The sequence below is a fragment of the Chelmon rostratus genome, chromosome 3, assembly GCF_017976325.1.
Source record: "Chelmon rostratus isolate fCheRos1 chromosome 3, fCheRos1.pri, whole genome shotgun sequence".
Lineage (NCBI taxonomy): Eukaryota > Metazoa > Chordata > Actinopteri > Chaetodontiformes > Chaetodontidae > Chelmon > Chelmon rostratus.
Genome location: NC_055660.1, coordinates 7,836,725 through 7,851,627, shown reverse-complemented (window position 1 = coordinate 7,851,627; position 14,903 = coordinate 7,836,725). Strand labels below are relative to the sequence as shown.

The 14,903-nt window shown below is 40.7% G+C and overlaps 1 protein-coding gene across 1 annotated transcript; it reads right to left on the bottom strand.

Moving 5' to 3' along the window:
• Positions 1–10,187: 10,187 nt before the first annotated feature.
• Positions 10,188–12,753, bottom strand: LOC121604772 (vascular cell adhesion protein 1-like). Its single transcript, XM_041934375.1, has 3 exons — positions 12,389–12,753; positions 11,262–11,531; positions 10,188–11,098 (listed from the first exon to the last, which is right to left on the bottom strand). The coding sequence occupies exons 1-3, from the start codon at positions 12,456–12,458 to the stop codon at positions 10,668–10,670; spliced, it is 771 nt and encodes a 256-aa protein (XP_041790309.1). The 5' UTR covers positions 12,459–12,753; the 3' UTR covers positions 10,188–10,667.
• Positions 12,754–14,903: the final 2,150 nt, after the last annotated feature.

The window sequence follows — 14,903 nt, the reverse complement described above, 5'->3', positions numbered from 1 at the left end:
AAGTAACATATTTGATATAATTACATTTCAATTTAGGCCTCTAGATAAAATATCTATCTATGAATGTCTTCAGACACAAATTACACTCAGAAAAATGAAGTAATGTGCTTGAACTTTATGTCCACATTCTGCCATCCCCCTACATTGGGAAATGCACTCTGACGTACTAAGTAAGTTTTCCAGTTCTGCAAAAAAGCAGAAGTATTTTACATTTTAGTAAACACTGAAATGTACAATGAGAAAATGGAAAATATGCATCAGTTATTTAGCAGAAGTTGAGCTTGGGTAACACTGAAGTGTTAGTGGGGGAGGGGGTTCATAGAAAGGGTTACTAAAATTCTCTGACCTGACAGGAAACCAGCATGATGGTGTGAGTGGCCTACTGTGACATGCATTCACTGAGGTCATGTTGTTTAATCATAGTGTTGCTTAAACTGTGACACAGAACCTGAACGGTGGAGTTCAAAGGGAATATATGGACATTATTATCAGCCTGCCTCACCAGACACTGATGTTTTTAGTTTTAGGGCCTCGAACTGAAAATTAGCAACATGCTGAAAGTATGCCCTTTCAGATTGTGTTTTCTTAAAAATATTTAGAGTATATATGTAGTCTGTATTTACAACCAATTCCACATTTAGTTTTAAAGACCATATCCTCTAAATGTTTTTAGTTTTGTGATTATCAGTATTCTCCTGTGCTTCCTGTCTACTATGTCTATATCTGTTAATGTAGATGGTGAGCTGCAGCATACAATTGTTCTTTCAGACCCTTCCCATGCCATATCTGGCATATATGTCTGTCCTTGTCTATAGCACATTTGTACATGTTTACAAAATGTATTGTGTGGTTTTTCCATGTGCATTTTCACATATATATTTCTTTATATCTTTGATATTTTTTTCTAATTCTTATTTTTCACACTATAACAAAGCCTTAATCAGTATTCCACACTGCATTCCACTTAATATATTACTTTTGTGCTTACCAAATAAAAACTCTGACTCATTACATATCTTAGTGACTTAGGTTGGTGTAGCTGCAGGCTATTCAGATAAATGGGAGGGTAATAGGGGTTCTACTAATTACAACCTGACCATATTGTATTTTCCACTGGATTCATGTATGCATCAGTGACATCTAATATTCAAACATAAGTTGCATATTTCTTAGTGCTTTTCATATCAGTTTGTTTGCGGTATCAATAGCTTGCCACAATAGAGCACACTTATTTTCCTTAAAGATGTCAGAAAAAATATCCCCACTGATAACTTTCGGTGTGATTTTGGACGGTCATACTGGTTAATTACAAATATTTAAATTTAAAATGAATTAAAATCAAGCAGTTTGTAAAACCGGATGATTTTAATATGAATATGAACATGGCGCCTCCCAGTGGCCGTCTGAATAAAAACACTATGTTACAAGTTTAAAATACTTGGCAGAAGTGATGAATGTACTTATTGATAATAACAGAGGAAGGCCTAAATGCTGTGAATTATACATCATGTTAGGTAATCCGTAAAAACTGTGGTATAAAAGCAAAATCCTGTTTATTTTCTGTCAGAGTTGGGTGTAGTTTTTTCCTGCCTTTTTGCTTCTAACTTTTCAATGAGAGAAAATGGGCTTGGAGGATTATGTAAATGCACACCAATTGTGCTTTGATGGTAATCTTGATTCCTGCTACATGAAAATAAGGAATGAAAATATTGTATTTAACTGACTAAAACCCAAATATAATGTTTTCACTAAATTAATTATACAAAGATCGGAAAAAAAATATGGCAGCAACGACATAATAGAATGTTTTCTCTCCTTTTTGTTTCTTTAACTTCTAATAAAATAAAGCCTAATGATTTATGATTTACAGTATCAGTCGCTACAGTGTGTTTCTGAGCAGGGCCGAGGTGTCAGAAAAAGTCTGAGTGGCTACTTTATCAGACAGGGTTTTAAAACTGTATTTTAAAGCAAAATACCTCATTTAATGCGTATGCACTGAGCAGTTTGCAAGAAAGGGTTAAAAGATTTAAAGTTCAATTTAAGTACAGCTCTACTATGTTTACTGCTTGTCACAATCAGCCTCAATCCTTACTAGCCACTGCTCTCGTTCTGATTAGACAGTCTAATGTCCTCTAGTGGCCAAACATCAGTATTACATAGAAATAATTTGTCTTACCGCAGCAGGTTGCCTTCCCACCGTCCGGACAGAGAAATGATTTCAATCGTGTCATTTTTAAATATCAAAACAGTCAGAGCAGTAAAAATACCCGTTTCAACAAAATTATACTATACTCTGTAGCCTTAAAAACTCATGCAATAAGGACCTTCTCGCAAACCCTGACAGACAAATGTACCTGCCGGTCTTGCAGTTTTTAATAAATGACTGATTAATTGCTTGTGTCAGTGAAGATGATGATGAGGAAGATGGTGATGATCAAAACCAGCACAAATCCTGCTACCATGGCTATTACGAGGAGGTGTCCTGATGGGATGGTGATCATATCTGGATGTGATGGAAAATCTATGGGCAAAAAAGGAAACAAGTGGTCAATTGCACAGTCTGAGATTATCTTTTTTTCTCCTCTCCCTCCCCCTCCTGTTTTCATTTGTTTTTCATCTAAGTAAGCGAAGCGCTGCCCTGCTGGCTGCATCGTAGTCCTCCTGTCCCTGTCTTCCCATGTCAATTATTTGTACTGTCTTTTGTGCCTTTGTGTCCTCTGGGACGGGCTGTAATTGAATATAATTTCGTTGTACTTGTGCAATGACAATAAACGCTTCCTGATTCCTGAAGAGGAAAAACACAATGAGCGGGTGTGTACTGTTTGAAAGACGCCCTGACTGACGTGCCCTGTTATATGCCTGTTTTTGTCTGATCGTCCGGTGACAGCGAGGTTGTGGCCGGTTGCGTGGTGGAGTGCAGTATTTCTAATCAGCAGGGTTGAGGGGTGCTGATGCTATGGCTGGCCAATATGACTTAACAGTATTGTCAAATATCAGTATGTACCTCCGTATATCTATATGGCAAGTGTACACACAACAGCATGTAAAATATTTCAGATTTCTGTTCAAAACTGTGTTCCACTTCTGTGCATCATGTCAGAAAATTGTTCACACACACCAAACGAGGACTTTAAAAACACAGTTTGACAAACACTTATTGCTTTCTTGCAGAGAGTAAGATGAAAAGATCAATACCCCTCTCAGGTGTCTCTTTTGAATATAAAGCCGGAGCCGCGGGAGAGTTAGCATAGCTTAGCATAAAGACTGGAAACAGGTGAAAAAGCGTAGCCTGGCTCCCTCCAAAGGTAAAGAATTCTGCCTACTGACTCACAAGCTCACTAATTAGGCTGTTGTATCTCATTTATGTGCTTTCCAAACAGGACAAAGCGTAGAAACAAGTTGTGGGTGGGAGCTATAGTAAGTTCAGTGGTAGACTACAGTGGTTTCCTGGAGAAAACCACTTCAACTTGATTTTCTTAGTATTCGTCACAAGCAATTGGTGCCGGGGAACATGTTTGCAGCAGGTTTGGGGACTTTTACAATTGGAGCCAGACTGCATTTTCAACCTGGCAGTTGAATCTTGTTCATGTTAGCCAGCTAGCTCGTGCTTAGCTAACGCTTGTTAGCTACTGTAACATTATAAGTGTGCAGCTGTTTGAATGCGAGCCACACGCAGGCAAAATTTATCACTTTCAGACAAAAGCCCGTCCAGCTGTTTCCCGGGTTTCCAGTCTTTATGCTAATTAGTCAGCTCCTGTCTGTAATTTCATGTCCTCTGAACAGACATGAGAGTGGCATCATTGAAAGTTGAGAAAGATGATTATTAAATCATTGTCAAGCCTTGGTTATTTTGCTATCAGACTCACAGTAGACTGTGGTGGTGATGTTTTGTGACATCACCACTGGAGGGAGCTGTGGTCCCTCAGGTCCCAGTTCTAGCTTGGCTTCACACCAAAACTGGAGATCATCGTGTTCTTTACTGGGGCTGAAGTTTAAAGTAAAGATTTCAGTCACTGGTTTCTTCCCTTTATTCTCGGACTGCATTTGGCCCAGCAGTTTCTGTCCTCTGTAGAAGGTCACAATGAGGTTTTCAACAGGAGCAACCTCCTGGACCACACACTGCAGAGCGTACTGAAGACCCTCGAACATCGGCCCAGAGTGACCGACGAAGCTGATGGACACGTTATCTGGAGGCTCTGGGGAGACAAACGGAGAGAAACGTAGAGACAGACACACATAGAGGGATACAAAGGTTATAAATGACAGCTGACAATGTTATAACAGAGCCTAAAGTCCTTCAGTTGGATATCTACCTTTATCTTTCCAACATGCTTCATCACTCACTTTGATTATGGGCTGAATGTTGAAACCATCAGACTATTTCTGACTAAAAACCAGTTTACTTACTGTAGACAGTTACAGGCAGCGTGCTACAACACTGGCTACCATCATCAGCATCGTACTAGCACATTACATATGTGTCCCATTCAGTCATACTTGCAACCGTCCACAGTTTAATGGATCCATCATATCTCGTCACTCCAGTAGATACTTCCAAACCAGTTTGACCACTGTGGCAAGCGTGCTGGCATGTAGAGCAGCTGGCAGAGGTTGGCTCGCCATACTGAACCACCAGTCTGGATGAGCTGAACACAGGTTTATCTGCACACTTTTCATCTGTAAGACAGACATGAAAGAGATGTTAAAGAGCTTGATGCAAAATGGTTTCTATTTTTCCTTTTACAAAACTGATTTTCCCTTATTTATCTGCTTATTTAACGTTCTAACTGAACATGTCTTCATTATTTTAACTCGTCTTGGATGTTGGCTCTTTTCTGTCCATCAATCAAAGGTTCAAGTCAATTCTTATCCTTCTCTAGAGCCTGATGCTCTACTCCAGGCATGTCCAAACTATTCCATAAAGGGCCGTGTGGCTGCAGGTTTTTGTTCCAACCAAGGAGGAGCACACCAGGCCAACCAATCAACATCAAGGGATCATTAGTTATCAGCTGAAGACTGAGATCAGCTGATTAATTGATTCCAGCCTGGTGTGCTCCTCCTTGGTTGGAACGAAAACCTGCAGCCACACGGCCCTTTATGGAATAGTTTGGACATGGCTGCTCTACTCTGAGGCCAGTGACTGCAGTTCACTTATTAAAATACAAGTGACCAATCACTGAATTTAATCATCATCATCCTCATTCTGTTTTAAGAAATTAGCTAATCAGCATAGTGCAGGAAATAGTATTCAAAACCTTAACCAAGGTAAAAGTAGTACAATCGTTTTATAGTTACCAAAGTATCAAAAGTAAAATAACTCAGAACAGGAAATGTATATTATATTATTTGATTACTATTACTGACGCATTAACATATAAACAACATTTTTATATTGTAGCTGGTCGAGATGGAGCTAATTTTAACTACTTTATACACAGTTGAGTAGTTGTATTAATAAAACTGATTCCTATTGGTGTGTCCCCATGAATCCTTGTGTAGTGGAAAGTATAAGTGCCACCAAATTGTATACAGCTGTTGAATAAATCCTCCTCTGTATCAACAGCAGACATACTGACAAAAAGCGCCAAGCAGTATGTGATGGTCAGATAAAAGGTCAAAGTGCAAAATCATTTTTAATACAGGAACGGTCACATTACAAAACCTATTTTTAATGCTTTTTAACTTCTTACCACAACTGGACACACGAAAGCCACGCAGAAAAGTCCCCAAAGACACAATTAGAGGTATGAAATGGAAAAACATAATTTCCAATGACCAAATTATCAAAATCAGCTAATGTAAAGATGGTCAGAAAGTCGGTTTGAAAGTCAAATTGGACACTTTCATTCTCCTCCGTTTTTTTCTGAAAAACTTGCGCAGTCAGTCTCTTTTCACAGCAAACAAGTTGTTTTTGACATTGTGTATCTGATGTCCTCAGTTTACCTCACAGCAAAGCTTATCATCACACCCAGAACCATTTCAGGGGCGGATGCTTTTGTACTGGTCTGTAGTGATAGACCAGTGTTAATTTTACTGTTAGATTAACCCCTTAACGCAGATTGTCGTGAATTCGCAGCTAAATAAATTCAGGCATCAAGGGGTTAATATAAAGCAAGTGAGACAGTTCTGCAGAGATAACGTTTTAATCAACCATGAGCCATGTTTCCATGTGGTGACACCTGCAGACAGGTGGCACCACATGACAAAAGCTCATCATTTGTGGTTTGCAATGTGGAGAGATGAAGAGAAGGGAAAGAGCTCTTAGAGAGCACAGTACTAAACTGGGGAAGTATTGATAATGCTTTACTGCCTCCAGTGCACAGCACAGGCTGCAACCTCTCGGGCTGAAAGTGAAGCCAAAAACTGCAGTTCCTCGAATGGCCACTGGCTCCAAAAGCGAGTCAGTCCCCATAGACCCCCATATCAAAATGCTCCACTTTACAGGAGAAATAAATATGTTTACAGCTTGGTTCAAAAATGGATTTGGTCTAGCTAATTTCCCATTCATTACGACTGTACAGGGGGGTGAATATCTATATAACTCACTCATTTAAGCCTCAGCTCCACCCATGCTCTACTACAAGCTCTAGTAGTACTACATCAGCGTTTGGTTCCTATGAGCCTGAAAGTGGTTATTTATTACACTCACTGAAGGCTGATCAACATTTGGCGAGCCAGCCCAGAGGGAAACGTCCTGACGCCTGTGGTCAAAGGGGGGAGACATGAGATTGTAGCAGGAGTGCAAGCAAATAGAAATCATGTTAGAAACCTTTGCTGAATTCTGCTGATGTCACAGTGTTGCTTCTCCTGCTCGTCAGTGCCAAACTAACAGGCACTGCACATTTCCAGAAATAAGTGATCGACTGGCCGCAAGCAAATTCCTGTGAAGGGTGTGGTTCTCGCATTGGCTCGATCTGCAGTGTGTGGGCTGCTGGTTGCTCCCTGAAGTGAGAGAGTGACACACACACACACACACACACACTGTCCTCTCTTCAAAGTCTAAACTGTATTTGGTTAAATTATATGTAAATAATTAAGAAGACTTCTCTTTGTGTTAAAAGAGATGGAAACTGTATTATTGCTTCGCTCATGTCTGAATCCTCGTCTGTGCAACTGATTTCATCCTGAAAGACACCAATTATTACTAATATACTAGGACTGTGGCCAGAGACACCCAGTGGCCAGAGGGGGACTCGTGGAGTAGTGAATACTACTACTACTACTGATCATTAATAATAATAATAGTTATACAGATGTGATGAGAAAAGGGTGTGTAAATGGTCTCTGTGCATTTAGAAGTTAAGACAGATTATATTTTTAAAATATTTGAATGGATAGATGAAAATAAAAGTAAGAAGCACAAGCTTTGCGGTGTGCTAGAAACCGTCAGACAAGTGATGGAGACCACAGTTGGAAAATTGAGAAAGAAAAGCTGAGACGTGACAAGCATGGAAGTGGTTTGAACATCTGGAAGGAGGGAAGGAAGAAAAATGCAGGTGAGAGTAAAGAGTGCAGCGAGTCAGAGGCTGCAGTGGAGACCAACTCCTGCTGGCCTTGCTATTGCTGCGCATGCTGAGACTCTGGAGGAAATGTAGTCGAAACTGTGGCTAAAATAGCTGCAAATTCCACTGTTGGGTCTGACTTGAGCATGTCTGCTGAAGCTGCTGATGGTACAGAGCCTGATCTCACTGAAGTGAAATCACACAGTCTGAGAAATGGTTAGCAGGAGGATGTATTGCTAGCCCAAACTTTCTGCCTATATGGGCGGTTGGAACAGGTAAAGTTGTGGCTTCTGTTTCACTGTAACATTATTTAAGTTAATTAGTGGACTGAATTTACAGGAGTACTATTTTCTTCTGCAGGGCTGAGCTCCAACAGTAGCTATCAGCGGCACAGCACAAAATTCTTTCCAAAGGCATCTCTGTGGACTCCCCACATCCATGAATTTTCCCTATACCCCTGGTAGCTATAGGCTATGGTAGGCAGGTGTGCCCAGCTGTGGTAAAAGATCTGTGACACCTTAACAGTCCTTCAAACTTAATTTCACATTTATTTTATGCTGCAAAATTGAGGTGCGAGACTCACAGCGGACAGTGGTAATGATGTTTTTTGACATCACCACTGGAGAGCGGTGTAGTCCTTCAGGTCCCAGTTCTAGCTCTGCTCCTCACCAGTACTAGACTCCATCATCTTCTTCGCTGGGGTTGAAGTTTTAAGTGAAGCTCTCAGTCACTTGTTTCTTCCTCTCTGTGTTGTTCTTGGACTGCTGTCTGTCTGTAGAAGGCCATAATGAGGTTTTCCACAGGAGCAACTTCCTGTACTGTACACTGCCAAGCTGATGGACACATTATCTGGAGTCTCTCTGGAAACCAGCACGTAGGCACACAAACACACACACACACACACACACACACACACACACACACACACACACACACACATTAATATCACAGTAGCAGTAACATTATCATAATAGCACAATGCAGAAGTGTCCCAATCAGCTTATGTTAACCGTCAATGAAGACACAGAGTACCACTGCTGGATTAGACTGCTACATGAACAACAATCAGTATTAAAGTTTGGAAAATCAAAACATCCCTATTTTTTATTTCAAAAACTGAGTGAACCTGCTTTATCTGGTGTGTTTGGATCAGATCAGCATCACATGTTGCCATTTGTTCATTTGATCAGTGTAATGAAGCGTGTTGTCTGCAGTTCATAGCACGACTCATGTGATCAGCTTCTGCACGTGTGTTTACGCCTGAGCTGAGACATTTCATCATCTGCTCCTCACTGTGAGACAAACTGTAGCCGAGACGCACAGAGCTTTGTTAACATGTGTCCTCTTGGCTGTGCAACACCAAGCCAGCTGTGCGTGAAGCGAGAGCCACGCAGCTGTGTCTAATGACTCTCCTGTGTGCCTGTGAGCAGGGATTTCAACCATCTATCGACAGCAATTCATTTGTGTTGTGACAGTTGCCCCGGTGGTCTTTTTGGCTCAATTATGCGGAGGAAACGGTTTCCTGTGAGACTCCAGCTGCAAAAAAAAAAAAAAAACACCTTAAAACAAGACCAAGAATCTCACCACTAATTCATTGTTTGTGTTTTGTCCTCAGAAAGTATTATGGCTCGACACCCAGTCCGATATGGCAGACCTCAAAACAGCATTTAGACCTCCATAATATGAAATACATATAATAGAACAGCTATTTGAATAACTAAGCATTTCAAATCATTAATAAAATGTGTGTGTTTCCTTGTATGTAGATGTACTGCAGCCAAAAAGTGACAAATTTAATGAATAATGAGTTTGATTAGTCAAAAACAAATAAGTCATAATTCTATCAAATCAAATAAATAAATAGATCAATGGTATATACATATTTTCTTTTGCTGGATTTTTTGTATATGTATTTCTGTACAGTTTCTTCCCTCATTCAGCCTATTTATTTATCAAAGTATTTATCCTGTGTCCAAACTGGGAGGAAACCAGAGCACCCTGAGCGAGCTCCACAGAGTCAGGGGCTGGTGTGACCCTGCCCTTGTGGTTGTGAGGCGACATCGCGAATCACTGAGCCTCTGTTCGGCCCTGTAGACCCGTGAGAACGGAAAATGCTGCAGTGCAAACCTCCTGGTAAGGGTACCTGCGGTAAAACCTCAGCTCGGACACCTCTCCATGAGCTGCAGGAGGCAGCCCGACAAGCTGAGGAGAGGGCTCTGTGTGCTTGTAAAGACTGGACGATGTCTGCGTGTCCACAACTGGATCCTGTGATAACACCACTCCAGCATGCTTCTACTGCTGCTATGTCTCCTGCAGGTGCAGCCTAGCAGACTTTTCTGGTGTTCTTCATCTGAAGAAGCCTTCAGCAGCAGGTCTACCAGCTGTTTTGTGTGGGTAACCCTCTTTTCTTGGTTCTGGTTCAGGAGAGTGTCACACTTACCGTCCTGCAGACTGGTTTTCCTTCTCAGAAACGCTCTTGGATGTGCCTTTCTGTTGAAGTGCAGTAGCCTAGTGTGAGATCTAACCCTGAATGTGGGAAACTATGTGCTGCTGGTCTTTAGTAGTATGCTGTAAATTACAATCAATGTGACACACACACACACACACACACTGTCTCCTCATCCAAACAAAGTAAAACAACAATAGTACTAATACTAACAACATGGGCAACGACAGGATCCTCGTCCACAACTCTGAACCTCCTCCGAGACAGTTTTGAAGGAAGCACAGATGCTTTATTTAAGTAAAATAATACACGTGTAAAAGTACTCCATAACAAGTATTACATGTATTGACCAAAATGACTTGCATACATTCTAGTTACATGATGGTTTGATACTTATCCAACATTTTATGATCACTCCAGCCGATCAATAAGTCAACCAGCGCCCAGAAAGTCGTGATGCTTTTATAGTAAAACAGCTTCAGACCCTGGTTAAGATTAAAATGGTTTTAAGTGAGTCAGATTTTAAGGGTGAGTAAGTCTACTACATCAGTCCCGTGTTTGTTGAGCCATCCATCCACCCCACCTTTGCTCCCATCATAATGACGACGACCAACAGAGGTCGCCACCAAACAAGGCTGATTTGCATATATACCAAATATGGGCTTTATTAGTTTTTGTTTATTGTTTTGTTATATTTCTGGAAACAAACTGCCTCTAAATTATACTGAGAATGACCCAACTAGAGCAAACAATAAAAGCATGAGGCACGTATTGACTGTGTGAATCACTGTGCCGCTGACGGTGATGCGGTGCAAAATACTGTACACAGTGGCGGTGGTGTTTTGTGACATCACCACTGGAGGAGGCTGTGGTCCTTCAGGTCCCAGTTCGAGCTTGGCTTCACAACGTAACATGACTCCATTATCGTCTGCAGTGGGAATGAAGTTTAAAGTGAAGGCTTCAGTCACTGGTTTCTTCTCTTTATTCTTTGACTGCTGCTGACCCAGTATGGTCTGATCTTTGTAGAAGGTCACGATGAGGTTTTCAACAGGAGCGACATCCTGTACCTCACAGTGCAGAGTGTAGTGACCACCAGGGTACATCGGCCAAGAAGAACGGTAAAAGCTGATGGTCACAATGTCTGGAGGCTCTGGGGAGACAGAGAGACATAGAGAAACAGACACAGTAAGATCTTAAGTCCTTCAGGTGGATATCTACCTTAATCTGTCCAACATGCTGCATCACTCACTCTGATTATGGACTGAATGTTGAAACCATCAGAGTATTTCTGACTCAAAAACAAGTTTACTTACTGTAGACAGTTACAGGCAGCGAGCTACAACACTGGCTACCATCATCAGCATTATAGTAGCACTTTGCAGATGTGTCCCATTCAGTCACATTGTCAACCGTCCACAGTATCATGGATCCATTTTGTGTTGTGACTCCAGTAGATACTTCCAAACCAGTTTGATTACTGTGGCAAGCGTGCTGGCATGCAGAGCAGCTGGCAGAGATTTGGTCGCCATACTGAACCACCAGTCTGGATGAGCTGAACACAGGTTTATCTGCACAGTTGTCATCTGTAAGACAGATATGAAAGAGATGTTAAAGAGCTTGATGCAAAATGGTTTCTATTTTTCCTTTTACAAACTGAATTTTGCTTGTTTATCTGCTTATTTAACGTTCTAATTAAACTCGTCTTCATTATTTTAACTAATGTTGCCCATCAATCAAGGATTCAAGTTATTCAAGTCAATTCTTATCCTTCTCTAGAGCCTGATGCTCTACTCTGAGGCCAGTGACTGAAGTTCACTTAAATAAAATACGAGTGACCAATCAATGAATTTAATCATCATCATCATCATCATGTTTTAAGAAATCATCTTATCAGCATTGTGGAGGAAGAAATATTCAAAACCTTAACAAAGGCAAAAGTATCAATACTGCAATATAAAAACCCTCCATGGAAAATGTAACTGAAATTACAGAAGTATAATGAGAAAAATGTACGTTAAGTATTAAAAGTGAAACAAATCATAATGCAGAAAAATGGCACCTGTAGGTGTGACATTAATTTATATTATATAATTGGATTATTATTATTACTGATGCATTAACATGTAAGCAACATTTATATTGTAGCTGGTCGAGATGGAATCAGTTTTAACTACTTTATACACTGTGGGGTAATTTTATTGATAAAACGAAGCTCTTTTGAATAATATATGTTTTGGTTAAAATCTTAATCTGCAAAGAAGTAACTAAAACTGTCAAATATATGTAGTGGAGTAAAAAGTACTAAATTCCCTCTGAATTGTTTTGGATTAAATGTAACATAAAATGGAAATATTAAAGTAAAGTAAAGTCTGTCTAAGTACAACAATAACATTTTAATAAAGGTTAAAAAAAACACTTATATTAACGTTTTTTAACTTACCACAGCTGGACACATGAAAGTCGCGCAGAAAAGTCCCCAAACAGAGGATTAAAAGCAGGAAAAACATCATTTCTGATCAGTCTGTGAAAGTCAAATTGTGCACTTTAATCCTCCTGTGTTTCTTCAAAGTGTGCAGTTTGGGAGCAGTGCAGCCTCTTTGCAGAGCAGCCACCCTGTTTCTGTTATTTCCATCGCTCCTCAAGTTACCTCATGATAAAAGCACCTCAGGGGCCGAGTCTCCTCACTGATGAAGCACAGCCTCCAACATCCGCAACGATCACAATCAACAAGTCACCCAGCGGATCAATACATGAGACATAACGTGTAAAGTTACCTAGATGAGACAGAAAAACATCTCACCCGCACAAAGTCACACAAAATAATAACACAACCATAATAATCTTCAGCGGATGACTGAGTATAAAATAATAAAAAACAATATGTATTATGAATAGGAGAGGACCGAGCACCGAACCCTGGGGGACGCCTTAGGAGCAGTGGAGGAAGTGCAGCTGTTCAGGCTGATGAGCTGTTTCTGTGCTGTGCTGTGAGAAACCGGATGGAACGGGTCACTGGAGATGAGATGGATCTGAGTTGGGAAGTGTTGGGACTTCACCACATGGATGAAAAAAGACAAGCCTGTAAAACTAAATCATTGCAAATAACACCTGAGTGTAAGATCAGGTTCGGAAGCAAATCCTGGTTTTCCTTTGGACGGGGACCCACCTGAACTCAGGGCTATGATGTCATCAAGGATATAAGACTCAACGCTCCACCTCACCTGTCCACTGCAATATAAAGATGCAACAGGAGGTGTTTCCTTCCAAATCAAACATTTGTTTTTGAAGTAGCCAAGGAGACAATCCTATGACCTGCTGGGCAAGTAACAGACTGATTTTGTTCCACCAGGAGGTTTGGATCCTCAGAAAGATCAGCTGTTGGCCTCTCCAGCAGTCTGATTTACCTGCAGACAGAAGACAAGGATTGACCACCTCTTCAAGAAAGAGAGGGATGAGTTCAACTACGTTGACTCCTCCGCAGCCTATGAGGAGAGGCTCGCTGTTAAAACGCTAACAAAGACACACAATGGCCTCATCTGATGATGTTTCATAGTATCACTGTTCCACTGTGAAGCCAAATCCATGGCCTTCATTCCAGACAGCAACCCCCTCTTCCCATTGCAGGATCCTGAAGGGAGCTGTCCTCAGAGGCTCTGGATGTCTTCCTTGCCCTGATCCAGCAGGGAGCCACTTTTACCCAGTTTCAACCCATCACAGCTTCAGTGTTAGAGAGTTCAGTCTCTCATATGAACTCCTCTCCTGCATCTTAGATATCAGCCCCACTAAGCTGCTCAAGGAGGTTTTCCCCACTGTTAGCCCTGTTATTTTGCAGACCTTTAACAACTCTCTGACCTCTGGCTCTTTTCCAGACAGTTTGCCATTGTTCACCCACTGCTAAAAAAAATCTCATTTGGACCCCCTGTCTTTAAGTAAATAGACCAATCTCAAAACTGCCTTTTTTATGTAATGTTCAGCAGAAAGTAATTTCATTCCAACTGATACCTTTTATGAATAATAATAGTGTTTTTAACAGCTTCCAGTCTGGTTTTACAGCACTTCAGAGTACTGAGACAGCACTTGTTAAGGTTACTAATGACCTACTGCTGACTGCAGGCAGAGACAACAGCTCAATCTTAGTTCTTTTAGATTCAAGTGCTGCCTTTGACACAGTCAATCACAGTATCTTCTTACATCATTTGGAGACTTGGGTCGGCATCATGGACTTGGCTCTTAGCTTATTATGCATATACCTCTGCAACAGAACTGCTTCTGTCACTCTGGCTAACTCCTCTTCCTTGACGGCTTACCTAAATTGTGGTGTCCACCAAGGCTCAGTTCTTGTTGCACTTCTGTTCTCTATATATATGCTTCCTCTCTGCGAGGTTATTCCAAATCATGATGTGTGTAACTGTAGCAGACAGTATTTGAATGAGATGTTGATTTGATTATATGTTTCTGTCATTAATTCATGATTAAGTACTTCCAGCAATTTAAAAGTTGTTTTTAGGAAATAAGCATGTCAGCATAGTGAAGCATTCAGATCATTCACCTTGGCAAAATTAATGGCACTGTAATACAAAAATACTCCATTACTAGTAAAAGTCAGGCTTTGAAATACAGTATAATGTAATTAAAAGTACCTAAGTTTTAGTAGCAAAGTGCATTTTTATAAAAAGTACTTGCAGAAAAATGGCCCTTTTCCACACTGTTGGGTAGTTTTATCAATAACAGTGCAACATATTTTACAGTATGTTTTCTAGTAGAAGTGTCGGTGCGAACTGTCGGTATCGCAGTGTGAGAAGGACCATGTACTGCTGATTCTGAACCTGGAAGGCCAGCTCTTCACCTCACTGCTGATCCTTGTGCAGACCGTGCTGCAGTTTAATGCATGAACGTATTTTTCCTTTGTTTTCCAAACTGAATGGCAGCTTTTTGAAACGTTCAGTTGTGAAACC